The sequence below is a fragment of the Octodon degus genome, unplaced genomic scaffold (assembly GCF_000260255.1).
Source record: "Octodon degus isolate 3935 unplaced genomic scaffold, OctDeg1.0 scaffold00074, whole genome shotgun sequence".
Lineage (NCBI taxonomy): Eukaryota > Metazoa > Chordata > Mammalia > Rodentia > Octodontidae > Octodon > Octodon degus.
The window spans coordinates 7,258,507-7,282,602 of record NW_004524650.1 but is presented as its reverse complement, the minus strand read 5'-3'; the positions used below and the strand labels follow the sequence as shown (position 1 = coordinate 7,282,602).

General features: G+C 44.2%; 1 protein-coding gene across 2 annotated transcripts in view; it reads right to left on the bottom strand.

Moving 5' to 3' along the window:
- Bcar3 (BCAR3, NSP family adaptor protein) overlaps nt 1-24,096 on the bottom strand; it is a 121,032-nt gene that overhangs the window by 38,946 nt on the left and 57,990 nt on the right. Inside the window, exon 1 of one of the 2 annotated variants that reach the window (XM_004635716.2) lies at nt 12,467-12,709. The exons of the other annotated variant lie outside the window; for it this stretch is intronic. Within the exon in view, the coding sequence (XP_004635773.1) occupies nt 12,467-12,550 (84 nt within the window). The 5' untranslated portion in view covers nt 12,551-12,709. Of the gene's footprint in view, nt 1-12,466; nt 12,710-24,096 lie in introns of those variants that run through there. 2 annotated transcript variants of the gene reach the window in all.

Genomic DNA, 24,096 nt, shown 5'->3' with positions numbered 1-24,096 from the left:
GTGTGTGTGTGTGTGGCCAGCTCAGCCCACCAGGGGGCGGGGCTGGCTGGCATGTGGTGCTGGGGGATTGAACCGTGGTCCCTGCGCTTTGCTAATTTTGTTCTAAGTAGGTGCTTTAGACCACTGAGCCATCTCACCAGCCCCAATTAGTTTTTAAATATGTGTAAAATCTATTAAAAATCTTTAGATATATCTGGCCTTTGGAAAGCTAGTTTTAATGAAGTAAAAGAGCCACTGGAATAGTCCATCTCTCCTTAGACACAAGTTTGTTTATTCTGTTTACTCCACTGCCAAGCCAAGAGTTCTCAAGATTTTAAGTAGAAGTAAATGGCTCTATCTATTCAGGATGAAGCTGTGCATTTGCAGAAAAGCATACCTTCACTTGGCAATAAGCACTTTGTATGCCTTCATCTCAGTAAGTGTGTATAGTTGGTGTCAGGTAACTATATATCCACATATACAGTATGCAGAGCCCAGAGTGAGAGTGAAAAAAAGATTAGATTAGCATAAAGTAAGAGTTCCTTGTACCTGATTATGACTCTTTCAGGGACTTGGACACTTAGTTGTTAATATTTATTTTTAATGAACTTTAAAAATTGAAGCATGAAGTGGATGTCCCAATGTTCTTGGAGGCTGAGGCAGGAGAATCATAAATTTAAATGCAGCCTAGGCAACTTAGCAATTTAGTGAGGCCCTGTCTCAAAAGAAAACATAACCAAGGCTGGGCACATAGCTCAGTACAAACGTTCTGTTTCAATCCTCAGTACCATACCAAGAGAGAGAAAGAGCAACAGAGACAGAGACAAAGATAGGGACAGGGACAGAGACAGAGACAGAGACAGAAAGAGACAGAGACAGAAAGAGACAGAGAAGATAGAAAGAGACAGACACAGAGAGAGAGGAAGATTTTCTAATCATCTATTCATTTATGATCAAAGCTAGAAGTCAATTTATTTGAAATAGAAAAAAAGGAAGTATATACATGCCTGGAAAAAAGAAGAGAGGAAGGAAGAGGGTGAAGAGGGACATGAGAGAATACATAAGCTAATAAGCTAGCAAGCATCTGGACGTTCTTTTTAGAGAAAAGTGCCTGACCACAGCACCCAGAATGCTAGTAGGGCTCTCAAACAAAAGCTTCCTTTCTTTTGCCTTAGAGTGTCTCTTTAGATTAAGGGACAAATCTACAATATTCCAGGCTTCTTATCAAGCTCTACTAAACAGCTCCACAGGTCAGACCTTTCTAGAAATTCATCTAGAAATTATGATCAAAGCAAAATTATTATTCTGACTGGAGCGCAAGGTCATTATGTAACGCTGGTTGAATTTGTAAGTGAAGCCTACATATTTGAGGAGCTCGAGGTGAGAAACCTTTTAGGTTGTGTGGGGAGCTGCATCAAGGAGCCCAAGCTGAGGGGCAGTGGGAAAGCCCAAAATGACAGGCCCTCACCTAGGCCCACTGAACTCTGGCAAGACCTGTGCTGACATGAAACCTGGTCATCACTCTCCCTAATGAGCACTGTAAATGTGAAAAAATCAAGCCCCTTCCCCTAAAGAGCCCTTTTTATTGTGTATTTATTTTGTTACCAGGGAGTGAACTCTAGACCTTGCACTTGCCAGGCAGGCGCTTATACCACTGAGCTATCTTCTCCCTGGTCCAAGAGCACTTTGGAGAACAATACGAAGCACTCTGAAGAGCACTATCACTGGGATCATCTAGCAAGAAAACCCACTTAAAGTGAAGTTTTTCAGAGAATTCAGAAACTCAGTTCCCTGGCACCCTTGCCTTTTTAAAACTTTCAAACAGTGATCAAGTTCATAACCAAATTTCAAAGTATGAACTACAACAATCGGTATTTTTACCATTGAAAACCTGTCTAAGCTGATCATGAAGCCAGTTACTTCCCAATGTCTTCTGCTGATCTTGACCTTTCCCATAGCCAAGAAATAAAATCTAGTCCTCTACAAGTGTCAAGCTCAGTGACATTTAGTACTAATCTGAAGTAGAGCAGAAAGAACAGGACAAACCTAAATCCTTACAATAAAACTATTAACATATTGATTCTTTTCACCTTTTATGGATAATACATGGCTTTGTGGCCTGCCTAAAAATGTTGTAATCCAAAGATACATGGAGAAAGATATGAATTGAGAATCCTACTGGCATGAGCCAACTAAAAATATATTTTTTAAAGTTAATAACTAATTAAAGTCAAAACATTTGCTATTAATTGTAAATGAAAATTCCAAAGATAAAAGCATCAAATTCAAATTTTAAATTGCCTACTTGGTACACGAAGCCAGATGGGACCAGGGGCAACTGGGTCTCTGTGTGTTCCAGCCTACAGGAGAAGTGTTGCAGAGCCTGAAGCCCACGGTGGGACAGCACAGGGGTCGGACCTCTGCCATGGCAGATTCACACACAGGATACAATGCCTGCCTGGCAGATCGCAATAAAGTCCCTTAAGGGAAAGAGTGCCCTACTCCAATTCACACAAAGCACTCTGGGGGCTGGTAGGAAGTGGCCTGGAGTATGTCCCTGTAGCTTCTTTGCCTTCTACGGTCAGGCTCTGTTTTGTTTTGTGATTCTAGGGTTTGTTCCTAGGACCTTTAATTAAGAGATCCTAATTTTTTTTTTTAAACATGTAATACTGGGTTTTCCAGGCTGTACTTAAACTTTGGATCTTCCTGCCTCAGCCTCCCAGACTTTGGGTGTTACAGGTGTCATCACAGCACCTGGTTTACATGTTGGGCTCTTGACAGCTGAATGCCTCTGAGCCCCTCGTCTCTGAGCCTGCTCCTTCAGAACCTAATGGTAAAGCTTAGTAGAGCAGCTCTGTAAGTAACTCCCTAACTTGTTCATACTTCATCCCACTGGCCAAAGTTTTGCAGAAATAAACAGGAGTCGATCTTTGGTTTGCAATACTAGGGTGTTATGGCTTGTGTCTAAATGTCCCCCTAAGGTCTCATGTGGTCACAGGCAAGGCTTTTTACAGGTGGCTACATGTAAGATGTGTGATTCTGGGATTAAGTGTGTGATGCTGCTTTGGCATTGTTCTGGGTGGGGATATTGGGAAGGCCCACCCTGGGTGTGAGCGGTACCTGCGCTGAGGGTGTATAGCCCGGATAGAATACAAGGGACAGAAAAAGGGCTGCTGCCCTGGCTTGCTGTTGCTTTGTTACTTTGCTGCTTTGCTGGCTCTGTTCACCACAAACTGTTTCTCCTCTGTGATGTCCCTCTGCCACTATGCCTTGCCTTGGAGCCAGTCAGCTATGAACTGAAGCCTCTATAAATTGTGGGCCTTTTCCAAATCCTAGAAAGAATCTCAAATAAACCTTTCCTCCTTTAGCTTAAGGTATTGGGTATCTTGTCTCAGCAATAAGAAAAGTAAGACATGGAAATTGGCCCTAGGGCCTTCTACACACTATGCAATATTTTACTGAGCTACATCTTAATGCCTTTTTAAAATTTTGAGACAGCTGGGGAGATGGCTCAGTGGAATAAGCGCTTCCCTGGCAAGTGCAAGGGCCTGAGTTCAATCCCTGGTTCCACCAAAATAAATAAATAAATAAATAAATAATAAATAAAATTTTGAGACAGGTTCTTTCTGGGCTGGTCTCATACTTGCCATCCTCTTGCCTCAGACTCCTGAGTAGGGATTACAGGTATGCACAACCATACCTCGCTGGAGATCGGTTGTAAAGAGGAGAACAGAGGAGTGTGGTAGTCACTGGAACACTGCATTTTTGATGAAATCCAAGGATGTAATATATACGCACTGAGTGCCCTGCCTCCTCACCTAGATCTGAGAAAGATACATATAAGGTGGCAAAAGGACTTCATGCCTGGCAGGGGTCATAGCCTCTCTGTGGAGACTGGTACCAGAAGGGAATACACAGCACTCCATGCCCAGTGCTGCTGCTAAATTCTCAAGCATTTCCTACTTCTACTGGGGTCTGTGAAGCTTTCTGGCTCTTTCTGAGGAAGGTATGGGTCGCAAAGAGAGTCAAATAAAATCCCAGTAAGTTTTAGCATTTAGAAACACTTCCATGAATTTGATATTAATGGTTAGGAACCCAGATGATGTGAATTTCTCTTTTCCAAATCCTAGAAAGATTCTCATCTTTGGTAAAGATTCTGCAAATGAGGTGTGATGCCATTTCATCATGTTATAATTAGACGTGTGTAACTTGCCACACTGTAGACCAGATTTCCACCCTAGTGTCACTAAAAATTGATTTTCAATTTGCTGTTAAATTAGGATGCTTCATTTTCCTACTACATGTGAATTTTTTTTTTCCGCAGGAGCCATCAAGCCTGAGTGCAGACAGAAAAATACCATCAAAACCCTCAGAGAGTGAAGTCCAAGAGACTTCATTTTATTCATTACTAAATCCTATCAAACTTATCCAAAGAGGTCAGAAACCATGAATAGAGATTATGCAGAGGACATTTGTGGAATTCCACGCTTACCAAGGTTCTGCAAAATCCCCATTAAAATTCTGCGGTCTGTGTGTGTAGACTCAGGAGACTAATTTCATTGTAATTTGTGTGGATTGGAGTTCTAGAGCACAGCACCCTGTTTGCAGGCAGCAGTAACTTAATCCTACATCCAAACTAATTACATTAGACTCCCTCTGATGGAGCCCGAGGCTCCCTTTGATGTTAGACTGCAGTTACCTTTTATCCCCACTCATTCTCTGGGCAAAGCCTGCTCCACGTGTCTCCATCCTGCTGGTAAGGAAGCAATTGCCTTGGGAGCTGAGTTTTGTTTTAATGAAACATCAAGGGACGGAAGATCACTTCTTGCCAACTCTGAGGGAAAATTTTAAACTTCACAGAATGCAGCACATCCAGGACCAAAAAAATGTGCTTTTTACCACTACATGGTAGAGAAACTGTCCCCTATATTCATTCATTCTAAGCTGTCCTTCCCCCGACAGCCTCCCAGGTTTCTCTGTTGTTTCTTATTCTTTTGAAAATGCATTATTGACCTACAGGCACTAAGAGCTCAGCTCCAAGGGGGTCTCCTCTCTTCCTGTTAACTGCTAAACTGAAACACGATGAGACTCCCAGCAGGCCTTTTGTAGGTCTCTTGCCGATGAAAGCCCCACTGGGTACCTCTGGGCTCATCAAATGTGGATGATGACTTCCTGGCGCAGCATGCTGTGGCATAGATACCAGGGTCACCCACAGGAGACTGCATCTGATTCCTTCTGGTGACAGATTCAATGTGCCACATGTATCGTGGAGGCCTAAGGTCGCTGGAGTGCCCTTAAACATTAGGCTGGTGAAACGATGGACTGCACGTAACAGCTGGACCTATGAAAGACCCTTCTTAGCCCCTTTGGCTCCTTCATCCGAATTGCTGGGTGACTTCCAGTACTTCTTCCCTCTCCCACAGGACTAGCACATGGGTTTATTAATCACTGAGTTGGGCAATAAGAGCACATTATTTAAGGGTAGGGCTTTGTCAACATCTACAGAGAAGTAAAAATCAGTCTACCTTGGCTATGCCAGTCTACAGACCCCTGAGAAGAGGGTCTATAGATCAGCTCAGCAGAGTTCAGAAAGCAAGGAGATCCAAACCAGAAATTTTGGCCACTGGTAATTTAGGCTTGTTAATTCAACACCTTAATGTACATTTTGGTAATGCAAAATAGACATCCTACTTGCTGTTCACTAAGAATGTCTGAAAATCAAAATCAATTTAATTCAAAGATTATCTTTTTATTTCATTTTTTATTTTTGAGAGAGATGAAAAAGATAAATATAACAATGACACTAAGTTTTGAAAGAGGTTATTGGGACAGTTATGCTAGTTGATGAATTGTGTATTGTGGTCTTCCTAGTAGTTATTCAGAGTAGAAGATACAGTCATGCCATCTTGTTTGTACAATATTAGCACAAAACTTTCTTTTTAATGAACTAAGAAAAACTTGCTGTATAGCAATCTTAACTATCTTGTGTAGACATTTTTTCATTTTTTCTTTCATTTCCCCTTTCCCCATAATAGTTTGTCTTATTTCACTTCGAGTGAACAACACAACTGAATTAACAAAATACCACACTTGAAAGACACTGGGAGATGTAAAGGCGGCAGAAAAAAGATGTGCCAAACACAGAGAGAAGCCAGAGATTCATAGTTTTCCAGCATGGGGTGTGGAATAAATGACTGAAATTTTTTCTTTCCAAAATAGTACTGTGACTAATAACTGCCTTAGAACTATGCTCTGGGACAAATCATATCATGTATCAGTGCGAAGTACATAGTAGGCCTGCAGGAAAACTACATGACTCATTACAAGATGGTTTTGGCCAAGTATCACTCTACCACTTTCCACATACAACTCACAAGTCCCTTCAAAGGTATGTTTCCAGGGGAGTTCATAGCCCTTGACAACCATGTATCTTGTTTAGTAAGCATTTAAAAACCCACAGACATCATGCTTGCTATTATTGAAAAGAAACGGAAAACCAGGAGCTGGATTTAGAGGGACAAGACACTCAATACAACTCATATCTCATGAATCTGCCCCACATATGTGGGAGCTAAATAGCTCATAGGAATATTTCACAAGAAAAAGCATGCCCAGACTTATGGAGTTAGGATTTGACTGAAACCTAGTACCGAAGTATACAAAAATAAATGAAGATGATATAAAAATAAGCTGAACAGGAGGGCTGTGCTAAAATATCTGAAGGTTTGGCCTGTTATCCCCAGACATGTCAAAGTTGCTGGTTCAACTCTATGGGAAATGAATAGAGCTTCTCCTATCAAATTTCTAGGTGTCCATTTACATCAGCTAATTTGGCCTCTGAGTAGGTCCATTCACAGTCTGGAGGGGATCAAGGTAGGTGGTTAAATGTGCAGGGATTTTTGACTCAGGAAAGATGGGACCTTCTGACATGTATACTTGCTCAAATATGAAAATACAGTGTCTTGAGGAGACAATCTACTTCCATCTCTAAAAATGTCAGTCTTCTCTGAAGATTTAGGAGGCAGGATGGCCAGCTACGGAGCTAGTGAGGAATTCCAAGCAAGAGACGGTGAGGCCTGAACTAATACAGTGCTGGTACAGACAAGGCACAGATGTTCCAATGACTTGATTGAGCCAGCACCAAGTATAGAAAATGAGAGCAAAGCAGGTTTATGGAGGGACACAAAAGGCTGTTTAGGTGGAGTCACTCACCAGACCATGGAGTCCAGGAACAGCTTGGGAATACTTGGCATACTGGGCATCCTATCTCAGTTCCCATGAAAGAGATGGAATATTCCATGAGAAGAAAACTGGAGAAACTGGCTTCTAATAAGCAAACTAGAAAGAGAAGCCCAAAGAGACAGTGTAGGCAGGAAGGACCCAGGAACATGCAGTGTCTTCAAGACTGAGAAAGTAGTTTTAAGAAGACACAGGCAACAAGGTGAAGTACAGCAGAGATTTCCTATAAAATCAGGATTGGCAGCACCAACAGACTCGGCAACATGGAAGTCCCTGGTGGAATAAGGCGAGTGAACGGCCAATCTGAGTGATGAAGTGCAGACCATCTTAACCAGCTTTTGGGTGGAGGAAGATGGAGACCAGGAGGGAAGACACGGGAAGAGAGATGGGTTTTATGATGGAAGGATGAGGAATAAGAGGAAGGGTATTGGCAGAGAAAGAGAGAGAGAATAATTGAAGGTCCATGGGGAGAGGAGCCCTGGAAGAGGAGACAGCCACAGGTGCAGGTGACAGGACAGGTCTGGGTCAGGGAGAGGGACATTCCATCCTGGGGGCTGGAGGGAGGAAGCAAGAATCATGGATGAGACATGGAAATAGCTGTAGCTTGTGGAGGCAGCAGCAGGGATGGAAATGGCTGTGTTTGCTGCTGTGAAGCAGGAAGCCAGATCTGAAGAGAATATGGAGTAAGCTGAGCAAGGACAGCAAGACCAGGCAGGGATATGTGGGGGCTCAGCTAAGGGCACTTGAGTTAGGAGAGATGCTGTTTATGCTCCACACATGCATCCTACACAGAGACCAAATAACCCACAAACCTTTGCCCTATGCTCTACTCCTGCTCACGGGGCCTCCTGGCCCCAAGGGGAAGGCCACTTCTTCTCAGCACACAGGCCTCCCATGCTCTAATCCCAGATGCCCTTCTAGCTTCAGCTCTTCACTTCTCCCTTCAGCCTCAATTTTCCAGCAGGACACTTTCTCCTGTGCAGGTCAATTTTATCTATTGCTCTGACTTAAACAAAGAACCCAGGATTCTAGCCTATTGGACCTTTGCACATAACTTTGTAAATGCATAAAAGTATCTAGAGAGGACACTGGGGAGAGTGCTTGTTCATATAAACTAAAAGACTGGTGCTAACTCTTTCCCATGATAGAAAAATGCATTGGGACATTCTTGTATTCAGAGTCAGATTGCAACAGAAGCCCCTGGGGCTGCAACAAACTCTGGAAAGCCAGTTGAGGTCACAGCTGTTGCCACGGTGTCCAACCTCATGAGGCTTGCCTTTCTCCCTCAACTAGGATACCCCAAGAACTCACCAGCTATAAGGCCACCAAGCTGTCCTTGACTATATCTTGAAACCTGGCCACACAGCCTGGGTCCTCTGTGTCCTGGTGCAGAGGGACCTGAGGGCCCCTCACACCAATTTTCCAATGTCCTCCCACATGTACCTCTGCCCAGATCTTCAGTCCAGAAGGCACCAAATCCATTAATGGGATTTTCTTAGGCCTGCTTCTGCTTTCTTCTAACAAAAGTAAGTCTTCGCCAGGAGCCAAGCTCTGGGGTCGCTCAGGGAAGGGGTTGCTGTGATACAGACATTTTCTTCTGATGTTGGAGCCAGATGCCCATGGCTCCCCGAGGCCAATGGAGTACATTTAAAGTTTTTTTTTTTAAAAAACAAAAGCTCTGCTAGCCACCCCTCCCCCTTTAGAGGGCTGGAGAAATAAATGCGCAACTAGCAGCCATCACAAGGAGGGGCTGAGTCACTTAGAAAGACATTTCCCATATGACTTTTCCACCATGTACAGCTTGTGCCGATGGTGCATCTGTCCCATTACAAAGTCAACCAGACCATCATCATTGCTAGATGTGTCACTAGTCCCTAGGCTGTCACAATAACAGAACAAAGGATTGGTCACAGGGAAGCCAGGAGAACTTTGTTTCACCACACTCCCCACCACAGAAATGCAGCTTCAGATGAAACCATGTGCCAGGAATCTGGCACTCTTGTGCTGGTCAGTGTGACCTACTGGATCTGGAATGTCTTTTCCATCCCATCATCTTCATCCCTTCAAATTCTGGTGAAGGAGGAGAAGGGAGAGGGGAGAGGAAGAGGAAGGAAGGAAGAAAAAGAGGGAAAGAGGAAAAAGGGGGAAAGAGGAGGAGGGAGAGGAAGAGGAAGAGGAAGGAGAAGGAGGAGAAGAAGGAGGAGGAGGAGGAGGAGGAGAAGAAGAAGAGGAGGAGCAGCAGCAGCAGCAGCAGCAGCAACACCATTTAAAGGGCCACCTAATCACCAAACTCCAATCCCACATCCTACCTGAATTTTCTCCTAAAAACTGAGGCTCATACTCTTCTCTTCCAACTGAACCGCAAAATAAAATACTAATATATCCAATGACATCTTGTTTCAGTTTCAAATGCCTTGATATGGTATAGGAGACAGAATGCTAGACTTAGGCCCAGAAAAAAAAAATCTATTTTCTACACCTTGTTCTCCACTAAATGATTCTGGGGAGGTTATTTCTCTGAGTCTCAGTTTCTCCTCTATGGAAAGGGCAAATTATTGCTCTGAACTTATTTAGAGATTTCAATGAAATAATACACACAAGGAGTCAGACATTAGGAAGCCTTTTGAAAGTTTACCGAAATGCCATGACCAAGAATTTATACTGTAAGTGCTGTGAAGACAGGAACTATGCCCCCAACTGTCACTTCTCATTAACCCTATCCCTGAGCTCATCCTGCCTAAAAGAGTGCTTCCCGATGGGTGGAGCTACCTACACTCACCAGTCAGGGACTTTTGAATTTGAGTGGCATGTATCTGGAATGTCTTCATTACAAACGTCTTTCCATTGAGCTTACATGAAATATGCTTCACTTCTCCTCTCCCTAACATTCACTAGTCTTTCATGAGATGATTTTCTTTGGATGTTGAATCAAGCCTCAACATGGCTGGAACATACCGTATGTGACCCTAGCAATGTACGCACATCCTGATCTTTCTCTCCATTTTTTGGCCTTCCATTTAATTCCCCCACTAGGGAATACAAATTCACATGAAGCTCCTAAATATATCCTAAATTCTGCAAGACCTCTGCAAATAAGATCTTATTCCCTGAGAGCATTAGTGTGATTGGTCTTCTATGTAATGAAGGAGATTTTATATTTTTAGTTTTCTTCCCATACAACAAACACTATTAATAACATCCTACTTTCTCCAGAGATGATATGGATTAGACCAAAGGGAAAGTTACCATGGCTACTGAAGTGTTATTTTTGTATGAGAAATTCATGCCAAGAGAAGTAGCATACATGGTCAAGAACTGGAGCTTTATTTCCGCTTTGTTATCAGGCAATCAATCCCAATTTAATTTTGAAACTCTAATTGCAATGGAAACTAATTATGAACAGCAAGGCCTGAAACCCCTAATTAAAGTGGGAGTCAATAAAATGATTTGGCGCTATCTTTGGGGCAACATTGGCAGAATGAGGGATTCAGCAGCAGATTTTCTTTCCAGGTAACTAAGTAAAACAGAGCAAGGAATCTCTCTCTCTCTCTCTCTCTCTCTCTCTCTCTCTGGACTTGTTTTGAAGGTACTGTTTGGAAATCCTAAGATGGGACTGAGGCACTGAGGAACTTTGTAGGGAGTGAGCAGGTTGGGTCACTCTGTGTTATGAGGACTTCAGCAAACTGGAGTCTGGAAGGGAAGCTGAGTAGAAAGAACATTTCCACCAACCATCACCCACCGGGAGTGGCCATGGTAGGTCAGCAGAGGAGGAATAAGCTCATGGACAGCTGATGAACCTCATAATTAATATGGTCATTTCTGCAAAAGCCTGGGGTTGTGGGGAGGGATAACTGCAGACAGCAGGGGTATCTAAACAGAATCTCAGTGCTCAGACCCAGATATTGATGGCCTGATTTCTGACACACTAAATGCTGACCTGTACGTTTCTGAATTAGCAAAAGTTGGCTTATGGAAGGGTTTCTATTAGAAGGATAATCTACTGCCAACCCCTGAAGTGCATGTTTCCCTTTGGGACCTCCCAGTCTATCTTTGACAACTCTAGAATACTGGTAATGGCATGACGTCATCCACCCCAACGATCTATGTTAGAACCATCCATATTTAGGCTCAAAACCACAAGGTCCTCACATCACCCTGCTGGGCTCCAGAATAAGAAAAGGGCTCTGAGGTCAGGGAGGGAGGCTCAGCAATGCTAAGAACTCGTCCTCCCCCAAATTTCTTGACAAAAAGATGCAAAGAAGAACTTTGCTGAAGTGTTAGGAAACCACTCCAAACACGCACCAGGCAGCAAACTCAATAATATCCCTCCCTGTTTTCATTCAGCATGTATTTTACTAGAGCATTTTTTCTCCCTGTAACATCTAATTTTCTTGAGATTGTCTAAAAGCATTTTGAGAAAAAGCAAAATACCAAAACCTTGTAGCCTTTTAGACCCTCAGGAGGGACAGTGCTGCTTCAGGGTAGGAAAATTCCTTGAGAGCTTTTAGACTCCTGTTTCCCAGGAATAGATGAGTCCACTATCACACTAGTGCCAGAAGGGTTTCTTTGAGGCAGACAAACTCCAACAAGATCGGTGAAAGCCTACGTTCATCTTAATTCTTAGTGAGTCACAAGAAAGGAACATAGAACACAGGACTTGTCTTAAATTAATCAAATGAGGTTCTCTGAATAGTCTCACCAAAATAGTGTATTGACGTATTATGCAAAGTGGTTGGCACCAGTGTCTTGTAACAAAGGTTAAAATGTGAGCCATTGAAAAGACACATTTGTGAACTCTGTAATGTTTTGAAAGTTGGCTATAATTTGAAAGTTCTTTTATGGCTCCTGTACATTATATATGATATTGACTTATAATGGATCATCCAGTTATGCAGAGAAAGGAGATCAGCCACCTCACATTCATTATGAATATGGAAAGAGTCAGAGAGAGAAAGAAAAATAGCTGTCATATAGAACTATGTTAGTATATCATTTCAGCCTGAGGAGACTGAAGTTTCTAGAGCTTTACCCCTAAATAGAGACAAGGAGTCCCATTTTCAGTGTCATTGGATCCTGCTTCCAGAAGAGCTGCATACCATGAGGGGCTTAGGAAGATCCAGCCACCAAAGGTACCACCTCTGTTTTTTCAGCCAGCCAGCTGCAAACTTTTTCTAGTGTCCTTTAGAAAACTAATGCTTCTTTGGCCCTATGAAGAATTACAGATACCAAATCTCCAAACCACACCTACCTTGACTCCAATGAAAGACTTGCGGTGATAAAAACAGCAGAGAGCTGCTGAGAGGGCGTGGAAAGCATTGCATTCCTTTGGCATTTTTCAATCTTCAGTCTCAGGCACAACTGGCCTTCCTCAGGTTAGAAGAAAGCAGGCAAGGGACAGACAAAGCCTGGTCCCACAGCAGCCGCGCTGCCTCTGTCCACAATCAGCAGCTGGGGAAGTGAGTCGGCTTCTTTTCCCAGGCCAGTCTGGGACTTTTCCCCTCCGCTAAAGCCAATATGATCTACTCTCTCAGTTCTGGCAGGCTAGTGTTTGGCAGGCTAGTGTCCAGACTGCCATGCACTCAGTGCCAGAAATTCTCATGTGACCGGACTTGCTTTCTGATGAAATTCTAACCCCTTTTAGAAGAGGCCTTGGGCTTTAGCTGTCCCTTAATTGGGAGGTCTGGCAGAAATCATTACACCCCATCCACAGCAGCCATCTATTCTCAGGGCTGAACTGTACCATGCAATCCCTCCTATGGCTTTGTCTGTTTGCTTGTCACCCTAGCACCTAGGGGTTTAAGGAAGCAGAGTAACTTGTACATATCACAACACCTTGTTATAGGACAGAGGCTCCTTTGAAAAACGGTGGTGTCCTAAAGGTGACCAAGGCATGATTTTCCCAGGGGCCAATCCTAGAAGTCCTAAGAAACTAGGCAAGGTCCCCATTCCCGTGCTTACCCCCAGAGCTGTTTGTTTTTAATTATGATGTTTCTGGCAGTCAGTTTAAAGCCAATAACACTGGCACAGCCATCACTGTTGGCAAAGCAATACTGCCTTTTGGTGTTTAATTAGCAAGTCTGTCGGCAAACACCCTGAGCACCCTATGCCTTTTCCACCTGGGCGCATAGCCCACTGGGAGGATGGGGACTGTGTGCTTCTTTTTGATCCTACTACTTGCCCTACTCCCCTCCATCCTGCTAAGCACTTTAACTACCATCTACATGCTAACTGCCCTTCTGCCTAACCTACATCCAGGATACACCAAGCAGGCTTTCCAGACTCCCCTCTGGAGGGAGACCCTTCCCCTATCAGGAGCCTCAGAGGAAAGTAATGGTTTTTCTGCCTTCAGTTCTGTTATAGCGGATGCTCAACTCTTCTGGTTGCTTTTTGATTTGTTTTGATTTGATTTTTAAATCAAACCCAGGTCTCTGCCAACAGCTCTTTTTTCTCTCCCACCATTCAAGAATTAACTTTCTGTGGTTGTGGCCACTCATGAATAGAATGTGTCCTGAAGCTTCCTAAAACTACGCAGGCAGAAACTTGTAATGAGGGAGAAACAACCTATTAAGAAAGGCACAACACCAGATGAAGTATGAGAGAGGTATGAGAAATATTCAGTGGGATTACTGTCAAATCCTCAGGAGGGCTTGGCCTTGGACTAGGTCAAGTCTGCTTGTGAAGATAGGAAATTGTTCAGTGCCAAATGAATGCTTCTGCGTTTATGCTGAGGGACTACAGGCCATGGGCCTCATACTTGCAGGTGGGCAAGGAGACCCAGACGCACTAATAAAGATGGATATGGTGCTGTGAAGGGTCTGTGGTCATGGGAACAAGAAGGGGCACCTCTGCCCTTCTGTTAGAAGCTGAGTTTGGTGTCCCTGTGAGATCCACCTGAGAACCTGAGCAAGCAATTGAGGTGGCAGCTCAAACGGGTTTCACAGCTAGAGTAGCTTTTGGAGGTTGCCTAGGTGGTAGGACACACTGTCCTCCAAGGTCTGTGTACTGTACTCATGAGAAGTGTTTGCTCTTTGCTTTTATTTCTATCAGATGGCTCAAAGGCTGAGTCCCACACCAGGGATGACTCATCACTAAGGCCCATGGCCATCAGGGAAGGAGCCCAGCTATCACCTGAGTCTCTCTCTGGCAGGAAATAACAAGATCCTATGAGCTAAAACACCTACCAAGAGGGCTGAGGAAGCACCATCCTAGATGCAGGAAAAGAGGAAGAAATAGCTTCTTGGATCCTGCACAGAAATTCTGTGAGATTAGTCAGGCAAGAGCCTCTGAATTCTGAAACCCTTCCTCCATTCAGAAAATGTATTCCTGAAAGTAACTATGCAAATAACACAGGCATGTAAATAACAAAGAATTACATAATCAAGTCCTCCAGAGCCAGAGTGAAAGTAAAACAAAGGTCACTGTAGAATCCCAGCTCCTGTTACCTGAGGTTTTCCTTGTTTAACCCAAGACATATTTCCAAAATGCCCAAAAAATTTGTTCTGGAGGATTAAAGATACATTAATCTTATTAGGCAACTTTTCTAAGCACATTTTACTTTTGTTTCACATCAAAAATAATTTCTGAAGCAGCATTTAAAAGGCCTTATGTTTTTTTCCAAAATGGCCAAGGAGAGACTAAAATAATGTGTTGTTGCAACAAAAGATGATAATTATGTGAATTCCCAAAGTGTCCTTCACTGACTTGTTATGCTTTTAAATGTCTCTTATTCACAATGATCAATTCTCCCACGTTTTCTCCACAATGACTATTCTATTCTAGTTACAAAGAAACAGAGGACCAGGACAACAAGTTGCTTTGCAGAGAACAAAGGACCAGGCACGCAGAACCTTAGATTTCAGACCCAGGTAATGGATCACAATGAAACACAAACAAGAGACTTTTTAATTAAAGCTGTTATTCATGCAGCTGCATGAACATGCTGTGACCCAGGGCAGTGAAGGACTCTGATTATTTGGGACATGGGATTTAGAACTAGTTTGGATTTCAGGTTTTCTAAATGCCATGCCTTTCTGGGGGACAGAGAAAGCCATCTCTGACAGAATTGCAGGGAATGGAGAGCTAGGGGCGGACCACAGGGCAGCACAGAGCTCCTGGGATGCTCCGTAGTGCCCTCCTCTGGGTACCTGAGAGCTTTGCTTCTGTGCACTAAGGGAAACACCTGCTAGGTAGTAAAGCCAGGGCTGAGACGCCAGCTAGACCACTGGTGGCAAATCCCATTTTCTCAGGTCAAATGTTATCCCTCTCACACACCACCTGAACAGAATATTAGGCAGGCCAAGGAAGGCTTTGGCACAAGCACTGAACTTAACGCCAGTTTTTCCTGGGGTAGCGTTAATACTAACCTGCCTTGTTCAGTAACCATGGAAACAAGAGCTGACTGTCAGCCATATTCAACAGACACATGCTTCCTGTTGGCAGTAGCACTGGAGGGGGCGTGTGTAAGAGAGTGAGGGCGGAATCTTTTCTGAAAGACTCCAGCCGCCACTAGATCAGGCTCACAGGGTGGTAGACCCCATCTCTCACAGCACACAGGGGAAATACATGCCACAGCTGATCAGCTTCTTACTGTTATGGCACCTGGAAAAGCAGGCTACCTGGAGCCTCTGTCCCTTCCCCAAAGCCACCGAGGAATCAGGATACTGAGCATACATAGAGGCATGCTCTGCCACTGTGGCGCAGTCCCACGTCACTCCTGCTTCAGTGATGGCCTTAACACCATGGGGTGAGCAGCAGCCACGGTGAGCAGAATGGCTCAGTCTCTCATACACTCAACCCTGAGGTTCTTCCCTTTCTCTGTCTCTATCTCTCTCACTCACACACACATTCTCTCTCACATAGAGAGAGAGAATTCTCTCTTCTCACACTTATACATACACAATCAATCCTGAGATTCTTCACTCCCACACATTGAACCCTGAAATTCTCTCACACATATGCATTCTGTTTATCAAGATTTTACACACACACACACACACAGAGAGAGAGAGAGAGAGAGAGAGAGAGAGAGAGAGAGAGAGAGAGGGAGGGAGAGAGAGAGAAAACAAAGCCATCTTTAACTAACTAGGGAGTAAGGTCAAGAAAATAACCCCTGTTCCCCTAGTGTCCAGGGAAAACGGCAAGGTGATGAGGCCTTGCTTGGCTGACAGCAGTGTGAGGTCACAGTGTGACTGAAGATTTTTTTTGTGGCAGGCTCAGCCTACCCTGGGGGCAGGGCTGGCACAGCACGTGGCGCTGGGGATTGAACCATGGTCCCTGCATACTTGCCTAAGCAGGCGCTTTAGACCACTGAGCTATCTCACCAGCACTGTCACAATGCAGATGCCCTCTGCAGGCTCTGCTCCTCTAGAGCCCTGTGGCAAGGGCCAGGAAGCCCTGGGCTGGAAAAACCAAGTTTATCAGCAATTCTACTTTTTCAGGCTTCCTCAGACACCAGCCCTGTGTCAGCTGGATCCTGAACGAACACAGTGCCCAACTTCATGACTGCTCAAAGCAAACCTATACAACCATTTTGATTTCTGCTTTCAGTATAGTAAATTGTGTGAGACATCCCACACTTCCTTATAAAATAGGCTTTGTGATTGTGATAGACTGTGATGTAAGTGTGATTTTCAGTAGGTTCAGAGTAATAAATGCATTTTCAATGTAGGATTTGTGTGTGGGGTGGGTGCATGCACATGCACATGCAGTACTGGACATCAAACCCAGGATTTCATGCATGCTAGGCATGCGTTCTACCGCCAAACTATATCTCCAGCCCTGAAATTTGTGATGTATGATGGATTTATAGGAATGTAATCACCTTAAGGATCAAGAGACATCCAGACGGAGCTGAGGAACATTTCAGCCACACCCTCACACAGAGAGCCACAGGACCTGAGGGAACACAGCCCCCATGCCATTGAGAAAAGAAGAGAGGCGAAATTTGGAAAAGTGGAATGCAGCAGCAGAAGCTGCTAAGGACGGTCCAGCACATTTCCCTATATGCAAATGCAATTTATTTCTGATTCCAGTGGGACTGCAAACTCGATTTGGTGGGGAGGAGCCTTTGGGCCACTCTGCCTTTCTGCAGACAAGATGTTCCCTTGCTCTGGTGAGCAGGGGCAACGCATTTAGGAGTGTCTGACATACATATCTCATCTGATGGTTTTTCCAGATTCCTCAAGGGGATGAAAGAATATGGCTGCTAAATGGTCTCTGTCAGGAAGCAGTATCGATCTGCACAGCACAAAAAGAGCTAAGTACAGTCTTTGCAAACAGATTTCTCTCTCCCAGGTCTCACGTCCTTCCCCTCTCCCCTTACAAATTTCTGTTTCTCTAAATAGGTAGCTACTAAAACTCACCAAATGATGTGAAGAAAAATTAGGTACCCATCCTGATTTTGCTTTCTTATATTAACACATACAGTTCTGCCCCATATACTCCTCCATCATTACCACTTATTTCCTGTGATTACCTCTTATATACAAGCTCAACTGTCTGGTTTTGGGCATTAAGGTAAAAATAAAAGAACACACCCAGGACACCATCCCATATTCTCAAAAAGCAGACTCCAGGCTCTTGGCCTCGATGAGCAGAAAGCCATGCACCACCTTCCCAGATCTAAAGGAATAGAATAATGCAGTTCATAAAATTTCAGGGGATTCCTACACCCTCTGATGCCTGTCTGTATAGCTCAGAGTCTGATCCATCCAAGCCAATTCACTCCCTACTTCTCATGCTTCTCTTCACTCCACACTTCGTACGCAGGCATCACACCCAGAGCAATCATGTTTTTCTCTGTCATCTCAGCTCTTAGGTTTTCTCTGCTGTGCACTTTGCTCTTTTCCTTCCTCCCACTTGTGATAAGTGTGAGCTACAGAAGCAGCTGGTAGGCAATGACCACCGAAGCTCTGAGAAGTGCTGCGGAAATGGGCTGCCGAGCCATGCTAGCCGGAGCAGCTGTGCCCTCTTCGATGCTATTTGTTCTCCCTCCCATGAGCACTTCTGCGACATGGCATCTTCCAAAGCTGAGCCGTGAGACAGATACTGCTTGTCTCTAAAGTAGGCTTGGAACATACCCTAGAGGTAGGATGGCAGAAGGAGAATCAGGGTGGGTTCAATTCTCACTCCCATGCTAGCTAACTAGGTGACATGTGAAATCATTTAACTTCTTCTGAGCCTCAAGTTGCTCTCCATATTTACTGGCATATCACAGGCATCAAGAGAGATAACACAAACAGCACCCAACACCTGCAGGCACTCAGCAAACATGAGCTTTCTGACTGTTGGGAGGAAGGGACAGCCAACCCCTTCTCCACTGCTCCTGCTGGTCTCCAGGTCCAATATCCTCACAAGAAGAGGGCAGGAGTCACCCTGACTAGCTCCAGCTGTGAGGAGACTCCTTATTCTTTAAAAGCAAGGATTAATGAGATGTTTAAGAGTTTGTAGCCTTAAAATAGACTTGAGCCCTTAAATTTAAAAACTTCATATTAAAGTCATGCATACAACACTTGCTGAGATGTCTCAGATGACCCTGTAGTACAGCCTTTGTCATTTTAGGAGTTGTTTGTGCAAATGTGCAGCATGTGTAGCCACAATATTTGCCCACATTGCCTGGTGGGGGTGTTCCTGGTCCACCCATAACTGCTGATCTTCTATACCCCTTTCTGTCCAAGCCAGTCTGACCAGAATGCTGTGGGTGCCCCCTCCATGTGATCTGGGTGTCCCCTCTTTTCTCCCTGCCCCTGTGTCAGGCTGACTTCATCCTGATAATGCCCTGCCGGATGCTCCCTCCTCCAACTCCTTATCAAGCCCTCCAGGCTAGGAGGCTCTTATCCTGGAAACAAATATTCCTCTTGTGTTTGAAATACCCAGAGAACCACCTCCTACATGTCAGACTCTATACTTCACTGGCCACATATTGGGCTTATGATACCAAATATTTCTGGAGCTACAGCTAGAGCCATGTTTGGCACATTATCATGGACAGTATGCTTTCTGCCTAGCTGCCTTCCCTAGGCGGTCTGTGTCCCTTAGCCCTGCCTTCTGCCTATACTTCAAGCCCCCAATGGTAGGAATCCGCTAGCACTACAGTGCATTCTTCCCCAGCCACCAACCCACCCCCACCTAGAAAAGCTATCAAGTGTCTAAGAGGAGCACACAGCCCACAGGAAGGGCAGGCAGGCTGAGTGGCTGGGGCAAGGGTGGGTTAAGCTCAAGTGGGCTGGAGTGGTCAGGGCTGAACCAACCACACCTGCCTTGACCGAGAGATTTATGAATCCCTTCTTCTCTGTGGTCAAGCAAATTCTAACTGAACTAGGTATTCCTATATTAAAATATTTTTTCATGATCAGAAACTGACCATGGGCATTCTCACCTAATTGATGTGCCAGCTAATTCTGACTCTTGCAAAAGTAACCGAAAATAAGTTAAGACTACAAAATTTGAGGGGTGGTACTTCTATGAACCACTAGGAATATCTGTTCAGCAATGAGAGGGGTCACCGCTTGTGCTCAATTCTCAATAACCTTTGTGACCTCATATCCCTACTAATTCAGAAAGACTTTTAGCGGCCAGTGGAAAAGAAATGAAGAAAAACCTGGTGGGCATGTGCTGATGGGGCACATACATGGCTCTGACCTGGTTACCCTGAACATGACTTGACTTGGCAGGGCTGTGCTTGGTAAAGAAGGAGACAGGCAGCCTCAAGGCAGGGGGTACCATGGCTCTTGACAGCAGCTGCAGAGTGGCTTTAACCACTTGTGAGAGGCGGGAACCACTTGTGAGAGGCGGTTTACATGTAACAGTAAATGTAAGAGATCTACAGTTTGACGCTTAGCAACCCCTCTGCAATCAGACTTTGGGGACATATTAAGGAAGACTATAGCAGTCACAGCACTTACCTATGTGCACAGTCCCCAAGAGCCAGCATTTCTAGAGAGAATCTTACCATAGTATCCCATTTAGCACTTGCACTATGATATGGACATCACCAACTCCATTCTACATGTGCCAAGCAATGCTCAGAGTTAATAATTAAAAGAACAATGAAGAAAAAACAAGCTGGCTTTATCTGATGTGATAATGAGAGCGTGGGGTGCACCTGGTCACCCACAGTGCCTTATCTTGTGCAAATCCAAAAGGCAGACTTCGTTCCAACCAAATGACAGATACTCTTGGCAACAGGCAGCTGGTCTGATCTGCAATATGCCCATTCAGAGAGTCTAGGTACTTAGAGGTGACAGGGAAGGACTGGACAGTACAGAGGACACCACTGTCAGAATCTGAGCACAGGTGGCAGTAAAACCTCAGTCTGCATGTGCTGATTGGGGCTAAGGTGCCAAACACCTTTGTCATATATGGAGACACAACCCATGTCTGTTCCTTTATAGGAAAAGGGTAACTCAAAGAGTTAGGTGCATGGAAAAGATTGGATTGATTGCCAGCCAGTTTCTTCACTTGCTGGACTGCTGCCAAGCGGAAGTAACATTCAGAAGATCAACATTTGCCTCTTTGTGCCAAAGGTGGGAGACAATAATTTCTTTTTGCCAATTAAGAACAATACACCCCTGGCCTTGAATGTAACCCTCCCATACGGGTGGCAAGGGTGGGTGGAGGAAGTGGGAGATACTAGACCCAGCAGCAGGAAATGACTTGGAAAATTCTCTAGGAACGTCAGGGTTGGGACACTTATGATACTGGATATGGGAATCACAGGACTCAAAGGGCCCCTACCTATGAGTCTTCTGTAACAGTGATGAATCTGACAATTAAATTTTGAGGCAGTGTATAACCAGTGCATAAATAAACCAGGAGGGAGACTAGGGAAAGTGAGACATGGGACATAGGAAGATGAAACAAACAAACAAAAAAAATCAATCAAACCAAACAAAAAAGAGGGTATTTCTCCAAGACCTAGCATTAGGTGGCAATATTCTTTTTTTTTTTCCCTTTGGCAAAACCAGTGATTGAATCAAGCACTTATTCTACTGAGCCATCTCCCCAGTCCTATGTGGAAATATTTTTTTTTCTTTGCTTTATAACTTTTTAAAGCATTTTTTTTGTCCATTGAGTTTTTGTTTGCTTGCTTCTATTTATTTATTTATTTTTATTGAGAAATAAATATGAATGAGACAGTTTCACAGCTGATTAATAAGACAGATTTGATAGTCAATACACTGTACACTGTTATCTTCTTAGTGGTTATCCATAGTACAAGAAGCAGACAGGATATTCTGTCCAAACACTGTTAGTACACCTCTTTCTTCTCATTGAATCAAGTGAAAGTAGCTGTAAATTTATCCTATTTTGTATATATAAATACAAAATGATCTTTCTTTTGTATCCTTTTTTTTGTCCTGTCAGAGGTGAATATTCTATTGGCATCTAAATCTATGTGGCAATATTATACATACACACACACACACACACACACACACACCCTGGATAGGGATAATTAGAGAAGAATAAGAGTTGGAGTCTGAAATTTCTGGAGGAAATAGCATTAACAAGCCATGGTGATATGTTTAAAATGTTACCAAATAGCATGTGTATCCATCCTTGTAATGGACCTGTGAGAATACACTGAATGGTCTAGGAGAGAACATGAGACCAACTCAATAGTTTCTCAGGGATTTTCAAACTAGAAGCGAGGCAAAGAATCCATTTCTCCTTAGACCATAAGCTGTAAGGCTATCGCCTAGAAGAACCTAGACCATGTGTCTCATGCCCAGAGAAGCTAATGTGATGGCATAAAGCCAATGTGTTGAAAAGCAGATGCAAGAGACTATGTTCTAAAGATGTTTTCCTTCTAAGGAGTCACTGTACCAGGCTACTCCACCCCTGCCGTTCTCAGCGGTAGGTTTCTAATCTTCCATCAGCAGTTTGACTCTATAGGGCCTCCTTGTCACAGTGGCATTACAACTCTGAATCAAGCTGTAACACACTGTGTGTTGGGCTGTTCTGGGCTTTATGTGTACGTATGTGATATCTATAGCTGAGAGTTGCTGTTTCACATGAAACAGGTATATCACAGGTCCTTAATAATACGCTTGTGCTCTGATGTGTCAGCAGCAGGTGCAAATCAGTGTTATTTCCTAGCCTACTCCAGGGACTTCCAAGAAAGAACTGAATTGAATTTGCCAGGATAAAAAGGGCATAAATTTGCTTCTAGCAAAATGAACAGGGCTTCATGGAACTGGAATGTCCTGTGCCACTGAGTGTAGCTGTGAGCTTTGCTCCCACGACCAGCAGCTCTGAGCTCCTGAAGGATATTTCCAAAAGACTACTGTGTTGGCTGGAAAACCTCAGGACCTTATTTAGAGGCACGAGCTCACAAAGTCTCTTACTCAGATCAGGCAGACTATGCTAGATAAGCTCACCCATAGGGCGATGTAAATGAAAGGGAATCTGCTCTGTCCTCCAAGTTCATTCTTAGGCTCCCCACATTTTCTCTTAAGTCCTGAGGTGGAGGGAGCTGAAAGGAGCTCAGCAGTCCTGGTTCTCAGTGTGTGCAGCCTTGGCATTTTCTTTCTCCCTTTACTATGGCTCTTTTCACCCTCTGGAGAGTCCTACTCCAGCATCTGGCTACAGTGTCTGGCCACCAAAGCATTTGTTGAGATGACTGTCTGTCCACTGGCCAGGAAAAAATCATGTCTGCACCACAATGCTCAGCATGGGGCATGAAGACCCAGAGAGGATGTGGAGGTAGAGATGGCACAGGAATTCAACCTGGGCTCTATCAACACCCTACAAGTAAGACACACAGTAGGTGCATTTACATATTTATTTTTTTTAAAAAAATGTTTTTAGTACAGGGTTACAGGGTCAACAGGGTCTCACTGTGTAGATTGGACTCTTAGTGATTCTCCTGTTTACAGCCTCCCAAGCACTGGGATTAGAGACATACACCACCATGCCCAGTCTCAATCGCCATCTCAGTGTGCCCTAGGCACGAGGTGGGCAAAGCAGGCCAGGGATCAAACCCCTGGCCCCTGTGTCTGCCTAAGCAGGCACTTTAATCTGCTGAGTTATCTGGCTGGGCCTCATTTACATGTCTCTAAAGATTTTTTTTTTTGTACTAAGGATTGAATCCAAAGCCTCTCCACTGATTTCCCAGAATGCTGTGCTCTGTTCAGGTAATCTTGACACCAGAGGATAAAAGGACTTGGCCCTATTTTGCCCAGACATGAGGAGACAGAAGAGACTGGGCAGAAAGGACTCAGGTGCAGCATATGGACCCCTCCCTGAATTGACTGGGGCCTGGGAAAAATAAAAATCCAACTGGGTACTGGCAGTCACAGGAAGTAGTCCATCAGCTTCATCATTTCTTCTGCACAGAAGGCTCTTTTGAGAGTGTGAATAGGGGCTTTATGGAGTAAGTTCTCATCCACAGGCTAATAAATATGTGAAATGGCCTCTCAGACCAGGTTCCTGCAGCCTGGACACTGAGGTCATTCAAGAAACAATTAGAGGCCATCTGGAGAGAGCCAGGACTTGAAAGGAAATTGCCTTGAAGGGCCAAACAGCATGTTCTCATTCCCAGGGTCTGACACATCCTTATCTTCATTCACATAAAGGAGGGATGGAGCTCAGCCAGCTAATCCACACTGGGAGCACAGAATGAGCAAATGCTGTGGCAATTAATAAAAGCTTAAGGATGAGGAGAATGCTCCTTTTCAGCCTGCACCCCCGTAAATTTATCCCTAAAAGAATTTACCCCTTGACTGCACTTCTACATCCAAGCACAGTATCTCCGCTATAAATCAGGCCTTGGCCCCACCGAGCTGCGGGTTTTCACAGTCTTAATATAAAGCAATTAGTGCAGAACAGCAACTGCTTCTGGTGCAGCTCTTCACAGTACGTAATGAGCAGCAACTC